Consider the following 9,643-nt stretch of genomic DNA (forward strand, 5'->3'; position numbering starts at 1 on the left):
AAACCCAACAACAAACCACATATTCTAATATTTACAGTCTGATCCTTAAGATCCTGACTTAAAACCATTTCCACTACCATGATTCTATTAATGCCCATTGCTTTGCAAAAAATTCTTTTTCATTTGGTTAATACTTTTGGAAGACTTCGAAGAGTTATGTCTGCCCAAGCTTATGATTGTCTTTGGAATTGACTCATGTTTACATATCCAGTATCATATACCATAACCTTATGGCTGTTTTTGTTAATTGACTGCATTGACAGCTACAAAAAATTGGTACTGTAGAAAAACTTCAATAACTATGTTCAAATGGTGTAAGATGGATGATGATACAGGACATGACTAGGTGTGGTTAGATATAGATCAACAAAGTGAAACTAATACCCATCTTCAGAAATTGTATAACGAGAAATTTTTTCTCGATATTTATATTTCAAACAAAATTATTTTATTTTTTTAAAATTTTGCGATGGATTAGCGACATATATTATCCATCACTAATATTCAATGATGGATTTTCTAAACAAATTCAGTCGCAAAATGGCAACGATATTTGGCGATGAATAATATATGTTGCCAATTTAGCGATGGATTAAGGACAGATATTTATCTGTTTCAAAAACTGAATCAGTCGATGTTTTGCGATGAAATGTAATCGATCGCTAATCTGTCGCTAAATTGGTGACAAATACGTACTCATCGTTAAATTTTTGTGATGGATTAGCGACAGATATGTATCTGTCGCAAAACCAAATCAGAGCGGCGGACTCGTGACGGATCATGATATTCGCTAATCCATCATGAATTAGTGACAAATCAATTTTGTCTCTAATTAGTGACCAAGGAATTGCGACGATCGCTAAGTCATTGTCAATCCGTCGCTAAACAGTTTCGCGATGGATTAGCGTCGGATAGCGTCTGTCGCTAATCTGCAGATTTCTTGTAGTGAGAGTTCTTATGACTACTAATCACATAACTTTCCCAGGGAACACAAACATGTGAAAGTAAAACCTATGATTGTGATTTCACTTGTGATTTTCTATACATCCTCTAACTAGGGATGCACAAGGACTCGACTTGAGATCGACTGCTTTAAGCTCAGCTCAAACTCGATCGGGTAGACAAACGGGCCGAGCTTGATCAGGCAATCAACCTTAGTTGAGCTTGATTAGCCCGATTAATTTGCTTAGTTATATAATGCATACAATATAGTACAATTTATGTTTACAAATTTAACATATCAAATCGCCTTGCTCAGATCCTTTGGCAGAGGAGGTGAATACTTTGAAACCCACTGTTTTCAGTGTAGTTCAATTTTTTTTTTAAATAAAAAACACTCAGCTTGAGCTGAGCTGAGCCAAGCCAAGCTCGAGTTTGACTGAAGCCGAGTTTGGACAAAAGCTGTTCAAGCTCGGCTCGAGCTCAAGCCAAGCTTGAACAAGTATTGTTTATTCGAGCCGAGTTGAGCCAGCCTAAGTTCTAAGTTCTGCTCAAACTTGGCTCGTGTGCATCCCTACCTCCAACTTGTCAAAGTTGACCATGCATGTGAAACTGTGACCAACTTTCCCAGGCTAGCTGTAGACTCCTAGGTGTGACCAAAACTACCGTGTAAAGACAGTCTGTTTGGACTCAAGCCAACCACAAGGGTGATGAAACATTTGGAATGAAGTGGATAATCCCGTGAGAAATTTTTCTACGCATTGCTTGCCAACTTTTCTTATCCGATTTTGTTTGTTTATGTAATTAAAACTAGAAAGGAATGTGTCTTATGCGAGACATCCTGAATTTAAGCATTAATTGCTTGCATCGGTAGAGTTGAGGACGCATGAATAGCGGTTTGGTTGTAGATTTCACACTTCTAAAGGCAGTGGGACGTGCACCGAAATTCGGAGTTCCTTGTGTAGGTTTCACACTTATAAAGGCACCAAAATCATGCGCTACATGTTTCTCGCTTGTCCATATCAACGAAATTATCATATTAGAAAATCATAAATTTGTGAATTAAATTTAATAAAATTTAACATATTATCCTAATTATCAATTTGTCTTTGTAAGATGCGAAAATGGCGACCAAATAATTATGACTCCCATACCTGTGTTGCTAAAGTAGTTTACTCCACTAATTTGTCACTTTTAAGTTCATAATGGCCTTTATATAATTTAGATATTTCTTATTTAACATATGCCTCATAAGTGATTTCTCCTTTCCTGCAGGCAAGAAATCATATCTAATTTGTAGAAGTCGTACTTTATTTTTATTTATATAAAAAAGAATCGACATCAGTTACGGTCATTCATTCCATGCCAAGAATTTCCATTCGTTACCATACATGAGGTTTCTATCTCAAATGGCTTCTTCCTTTTTTTACATAATGATAAAGAAAATAATCCATGTACCAAACAAAAAAAAAAAGATTGAAATAAATTAAATTTAAAGTACTATTTAATTAAACAAGTATTATCCGGCTAAAGAACAAATCTATATTTAGTAGTAGGCATTTGTTAAATGGTATTTTTTAGTTTTGAAGTTAATTTTTTTTGGTGATGTTACATGTTCTTTATCTAAACAAGGATAATGGCAATGAAATGAAAAACAAATTCATAATCAATAAATCGAGAGATATTTTGCTGAAAAATGGCCCTCATCTTAAATAATATAATTAAAATAATGAAGGTAGCCCAATATCTTGCAAAAAACTACGGATGAGAAGAAAAAAATACCAAACAGGAAAAGAATATGATGACTATCCGTTGTGGAGTGGAGTTCATGAGTTGATCTTTATATCCCGAAAACCGAAATAAAGTCCACGGGTTTTTTGACCACATATTCTAGCTTTTGAATAAAAAAAAGATTGCATTTAGATTTCTATAAATTTCCTGCCTAGTTGCCTTCCATTTCACTTTTCAACACAGCCATGTCTACTCTTCCTTCTCTGCTTATACTCTTCTTTTCTTCACTCCTGTCTCTCTCTGTCCTCGGTTCTAGTTCCAAAATCGGATATGGCTATCGCCTTGCCTCCCTTGAACAATCAGCCGATGGGGGCCTCATAGGTCTCCTAGAGGTCAAGAAGAAAGCCAATATTTATGGTCCAGACATTCCCAAGTTGCAGCTTTATGTCAAGTGACTCTCTCTCTCTCTCTCTCTCTCTCTCTCTCTGCATTTTTTTTTATATCTTAACGTGGTTTTGTATATCACATACAGGCATGAGACTGAGGACAGACTAAGGGTACATATAACAGACGCAGAAAGCCAAAGATGGGAGGTGCCCTACAACCTTCTTCCTCGAGCTGCTCCTCCTTCCCCCCTTTCATCCACCAGGAAACTCAAAGGGGGAGATTTCTTTCTCAAGTCCTCTGAGTATGGGAAATATGAACTGATATTCGGTTTCACCACCGACCCATTTGGTTTCTCTGTGAGAAGAAGATCAAATGGGGAGGTTCTTTTCAATTCCACTGCAGATAAAAACAGCCCTTATGGCAACATGGTGTTCAAGGACCAGTATCTTGAGATCTCGACGAGGCTGCCTCAGGATTCTGCCTTGTATGGACTGGGAGAGAACACGCAGGGAAAGGGAATTCGTATTCAGCCCAATGATCCCTACACTCTGTACACGACGGACATCTCTGCTATCAACCTTAATACAGATTTGTACGGGGATCATCCATACTACGTGGAGCTCAGGAACAATGGAGAGGAGGTGTCTTTTCATGGAGTCCTGTTGATGAACAGCAATGGAATGGATATCTTCTATGGAGGTTCATCTTTGACGTATAAGGTTATTGGTGGGGTGTTTGATTTCTACTTCTTTGCTGGCCCAACACCTCTGGGGCTCATGGATCAGTATACCTCTTTTGTTGGACGCCCTGCTCCTATGCCTTACTGGGCTCTTGGTAAGCAGTAAATGAGGTTCTTCTTCTTCCCTAGAAAAAAAAGGAAAAAAGAAACAGAGATTTCCATTGTTGGTGCGATTGCCAAAAATCTAGGAGTTATTTGTGGAACTCTTGATGCATTTTCCCATGGATGCTTGCAAAATCCAGGAAATTTGTGGGTGACACCAAATTTATCCTTTTATGTTTAATATTTGAATCTGTATTTTCTTCCATCGCTGAGCATAGGGATGGCACTGGACCGGGGCAGGGGCGGGGGACAAGGTCTCCACCCCCGCCCGTCTCAAAATCCGAACCATGGGTATAGATTTTAACCTTCATCCCCGCCTCCATCCCTGTTTCATGCCCTTCACCCCCGGTCCAAACGGGGTGAGGCGGGGCCCGTTGTCCCCCTGTCCACTGCCATCCCTCGCTGAGCATCCCTTATGAAATTGATATTGTTAGACAGGGAACTTAGAGTTCCTTGAACTCTGTAGGGAGTGCAGTCTGTAGAGATGGTGTGCCTCGGTCCTCAGTCCTCACCAACCTAGTCTTTCTCTTTATTTAAGAGGACAGAGCCAACATGAATGCCTGCTGCATTTATTGCACGCTTGTGAAAAAAGGTATAAAGGGTGCTGGGTTCTTTTCGTTCTTTTCATTAACGAGAGCCAAGAGTCCAAGACCCATCCTTGGGTAGTACACAGTACACAAATCATGTACCATGTTTCAAAATAATTGAAGAACCTCTCTCAGCCCTGCCTGAGAGGGAGATAATCGGATAAAGGAGCCTCTTCTTGTTATGAACCAGGTGATTTGTGGTGCTATATCTTGCTCTAGCACTGGTGGTATGGTGTTTGAGGAGGATGCCATGTTCTTAGTTCTTACTCGAGGTTGGATCAATACAGTGTTATGTTACTGCGCATCTTATTTCATGACTTGTTCTTCCACTGGTAAATACCTATATGCAAGGCTACTTTTTTATTACCACATTACTGTACCTTTTGGTTGGTACTGCCCCACTTTTCAGATCCTAAACAAGTAAAGCCTTTTCTTACTTTATACTAAATGTGCGGTATGTTTCTCTTTTTACAGTGTTTTAGCCACTTGAAATCTTTTTACCTTTTGATAAACAATAAAGAACTCTACTGGTTTGAATCCTTTATTTATTTATTTTATCTTATTATGTGATTTATACATTGATCATTACAGGATTCCACCAATGTAGATGGGGATACCGTAATGTCTCGGTGGTAGAAGGCGTGGTTGAAGGGTACATCAATGCTAGAATCCCTCTGGACGTCATGTGGACAGATGATGATCACATGGATGCTGCAAAAGATTTCACTCTTGATCCCATCAACTTCCCTCCCCAAAAGATGGATGCCTTTCTTACCAAACTACACAGCCTTGGCCTCAAGTATGTGGTCCTTATTGACCCAGGCATCAACGTTAACCAAACCTACAAAACTTACCTTCGTGGTATGGCTGATGATGTCTTTATTAAGCTCGATGGTCAGCCCTACTTGGCCCAAGTTTGGCCGGGTATGGTTTATTTCCCTGATTTCCTTAATCCAAAGACTGTAGATTGGTGGTCCAGTGAGATCTCCACCTTTAGGAAATTGCTCCCTGTGGATGGCCTGTGGATCGACATGAATGAGCCATCTAATTTCTGCACTGGGAAATGTACAATGCCCAAAGACCACCCTTGCCCAAATCCAAATAGCTACCCATGGATTTGTTGCTTGGACTGCACCAACCTCACCCAGTCAAAGTGGGACAACCCACCCTACAAAATAAATGCATCTGGCATGAGTGCACCCATAGGGTTCAAGACAATTGCTACTAGTGCGACTCACTACAACGGTGTCTTAGAGTACAATGCACATAGCTTGTATGGCTTCTCCCAGGCCATTGCCACAAACAAGGCATTGCTGAAGTCAACGGGCGGCAAGCGGCCTTTTGTACTCACCCGGTCAACTTTTGTTGGGTCGGGCGCGCATGCGGCCCATTGGACAGGGGATAATAAGGGAGACTGGGATAATCTCAGGTACTCCATTTCTACCATTCTCAATTTCGGACTTTTCGGGATGCCGATGGTTGGATCAGATATTTGCGGTTTCTACCCTGCCCCAACTGAGGAGTTATGCAATAGGTATTATTTGGACTCTAAATTGACTTTCTGTCTCTGTGTTCTTGTGTGTACATTCATGTGTCTGTGTTTGTGTAGATTTATACATTTGTACCACCGAGGTGGTATCCCATGTGGTAAGCAGGGTCCTGTGCCAAGCTGAAGGCCCAGGTTCGAATCCCACTGCCACATGCTACATGGGGCTTAAGAGATATCTGGTAGGGGTCTGCCTAACCCCAACTTGCCTTTTTAAAAAAAAAAAAAAAAGCTTTATACATTTGTTTGTATTTTGAGTACATTGAAAGGACCGTGTTCAATGGGATCCATTTTCATAATCAGTGGACCCAGTCGAGCTGGTTAATAATTACACATACTCCTGGTTCTTCACTAGAGTATTGACTTTTACAAGGCTCAGAATTTTATTCGAGCAGCTGGAAACTTCAGCACCAGGCCAAATCATCATACCTACTTGCTTGGTCAAGTTGGTTCTAGCAAATCTTGGTTGAAAGAGACTTCATTATTAGCTGCAAGAGTCTTGGTTATCCATTGTACTAGGCCAGCCAATTTGGTTGAGTCTTTATGGAACTTAGCTTGGCTTGGTTGTAGGTGGGTCTAAAGGGTCCACCTTTTGTGTCAGAAGCATATTTTGCAGAAAAAGTCCATGACTGGCGTGTTGTCTGGGAATGATTTGTAAATTCTTATGGAGAATATCATAAAACCGTGCAGCTTGGTGGGGTAGGCTAGCTCTTCAGTAGAAAATTAGAAATCATGACATTATTTTGAAAACCGTCGCCTTAGATGGTGGGCTTGATGCAAACGCGTCAACAAATTGTAAGAAACTCATGTCAGTGACGTTGCTTAATTAAGACCGATAATCCAAAAATCCAAAATACACCAGTCAAAAAATTAAACAGTAAAAGGTGTTGGTCTTTCTCAAGTTTTTCTCCACTGATGGCAAAGTTTCAAACTAAGGGCAGGTTTGAAAGCCAGAAAGATAAGAAAGAGATGCAAAATAGAAAATTAGTACAGATTTTCTGACCTTTCCAAATGAGAGAAACTTTTCTACTGAGAGTTTTTCTAAAAAAAGTATACTTTTTTTTATAGAAAACACTCTTCCATGTGGATTGTGGAGGAATGTTTTCTACAAAAGAAAAAAATTAATTTTACATTCCCCTTCATCTTACCACATCTCACCACCACCATCACCACCCACCATCTCACCATCACCACCAACACCCACTATCACCACCACACCCTCCTCCTCCTCTCTTATTTTTTTTTCTCATACTTTACAAATAAGCAAAAAAAACTTCTCATATCAAAAACTCACATTGGCAAAACTTTCTTTTCCTACGTGAGTTTTTCTCTTTTTCAAACGTGCCCAAAACTGTATGCTTCAGAAAACTGGAGTGGTTCCCATATCATAAGCCTTTTATTAGGTTCATTGATTAGACTGGACTAGCTCATCCCCTTGTGAACACCACTTTCTTTATTTTATACATTGACAATTGACAACCGTCTTGTCTGTTTTACACATCCTTTTTAGACTTTTATATGACTTTCTCTCTCTTAATGGCTACTCTTCTTTTATATTAACTTTCTTCTGTCTCTCCACGTATGTTTTTTAATTACTTTATCAGAAGATTGACAACCGTCTTGTCTGTTTTACACATCCTTTTTAGACTTTTATATGACTTTCTCTCTCTTAATGGCTACTCTTCTTTTATATGAACTTTCTTCTGTCTCTCCACGTATGTTTTTTAATTACTTTATCAGAAGATTTGGTAGACATCTACTTCTCCTAGTTTCCGGAAGGTAACCAGCATAATAAATTCTCCTCCACCATTCATGCCCGAATTTTCTTCTTTTTGTTTAATTCACATTCCATGTTAGGGAGTATTGCATGTGGAGTATTATAAATCAAGTAGACTGTTATTTTCTTTTAAGATTGCAATGTTCTAATGGCTGATGAGAATCACTACTAAAGACTGTTGGATCAAGTGCTTGGCTTGTATGGTACTAAAGTAATAGAATACATGTATCTGTATTTGACTTTAATTATTTACAATTCTCCTCATTCAATAATTGATATGAGAAACACTCTTTTCAACCAGGTGGATCGAGCTTGGTGCTTTCTACCCCTTCTCTAGGGACCATGCCAACTTGGCCTCACCTCGCCAGGAGCTTTATCAATGGGCCTCGGTTGCTGAATCGGCTCGCAACGCTCTGGGCTTGCGCTACAAATTGCTCCCTTACTTCTACACTCTAAACTACGAGGCACACACTACTGGTGCACCTATAGCACGCCCCGTGTTCTTTTCGTTCCCCAATTTTGTTGAGTCATATGGACTCAGCACCCAGTTCTTGCTTGGAAGCAGTGTGTTGGTCTCACCTGTCCTCGAGCCCAATGCCACCACGGTCAACGCCCTCTTCCCTCCGGGCACATGGTACAGCCTCTTTGACCTCACCAAGGCAATTGTTTCCCAAGGAAACTACTTCACACTTGATGCCCCCTTGAATGTTGTCAATGTCCACCTCTACCAGAACACCATCCTTCCCATGCAGCGCGGAGGGCTCCATTCCAAGGATTCTAGGACGACACCCTTCACTCTTGTCGTCTCCTTTCCTTCCGGCACCGAAGACGGTGACGCCACCGGCAAGGTTTTTATAGATGATGATGAGGATCCAGAGATGAAGTTGGGGAGTGGCAAGTCTACCTATGTGGACTTGCATGCTAGTGTGGGCAAGGGTAAGGTGATGGTCTGGTCAAAGGTTGACCAAGGGGAGTTTGCAGTGGGACTGGGTCTACTGATTGAGAAGGTGGTAGTTCTCGGTGTGGCTGGCGGTGGTCATGGGCTTGAGGTAGAGGTTGATGGGGAGCCCCTGTCTTTGGCTTCCAAGAATGAGTTCTCCTTCAGTGAGATCCTGATCGAACATATGGGGACGACTCAAGGAGAAAGAGAGGGCACTCTGGGCAAGAAGGACAGCATGATGGTACAGGTTGGGGGACTGGCTTTGCCTTTGGGAAAGAAGTTCTCTATATCATGGGAGGTTGATATTGGTGCTAGGCCCTAAGAGTTTGCCTTCTTCCCTCTTCTTGATTTAAATAAAGATGTAATTGCTCAATTAAATGGTAGGAAGTTGCACTTTTGTTTCACTTGCTTTAGCACTACGCTTGCCTAAAGATTCTAGTCTGCATACTGCCAACTGAAATGGAAAATTCCCACCATAAGGGTGTGTTTGTCTAGCTATGAAAAAAAAATCTGTGCAAAAAAACCGCAAAGAAAAACTCCACGTAAATTCAGTTGGTGGAGTAATTTTAACAACAGTGGTGCATAGGCCCTTGACTAGAGCTGCACATGAGCATAGTCCATTCGAGGCCTGGGCTGTTCAAGCTCACTTTTGTGCAGTCTAAACCAGGTTTGAACTTGTCTCAGGTCAGGTAGAGACTAGTTCTGATTTTGTAGTATATATCCTTCAAAATGTTTGTACTGAGCTTAAGCTAATGATCGAGACTAAACAGGCATCAAAACTAGACTTGAGCTTGGCTCGTTGAGTGAAAAAGCATCAAGCCAGTTTTGGGCTTCTTGCAAATTGCCCAGCTCATTGTACTGTCCTACACTTTAGGGCGGATGTTATTTGCCGTAT

General features: G+C 40.6%; 1 protein-coding gene across 1 annotated transcript; it reads left to right on the forward strand.

Moving 5' to 3' along the window:
* Positions 1-2,905: 2,905 nt before the first annotated feature.
* Positions 2,906-9,152, forward strand: LOC149831500 (alpha-xylosidase 1-like). Its single transcript, XM_090013919.1, has 4 exons — positions 2,906-3,121; positions 3,203-3,891; positions 5,077-6,019; positions 8,110-9,152. The coding sequence occupies exons 1-4, from the start codon at positions 2,916-2,918 to the stop codon at positions 9,068-9,070; spliced, it is 2,799 nt and encodes a 932-aa protein (XP_089870045.1). The 5' UTR covers positions 2,906-2,915; the 3' UTR covers positions 9,071-9,152.
* Positions 9,153-9,643: the final 491 nt, after the last annotated feature.

The sequence above is a fragment of the Nuphar pumila genome, chromosome 7 (genome assembly GCF_984573655.1).
Source record: "Nuphar pumila chromosome 7, dmNupPumi1.hap1.1, whole genome shotgun sequence".
Lineage (NCBI taxonomy): Eukaryota > Viridiplantae > Streptophyta > Magnoliopsida > Nymphaeales > Nymphaeaceae > Nuphar > Nuphar pumila.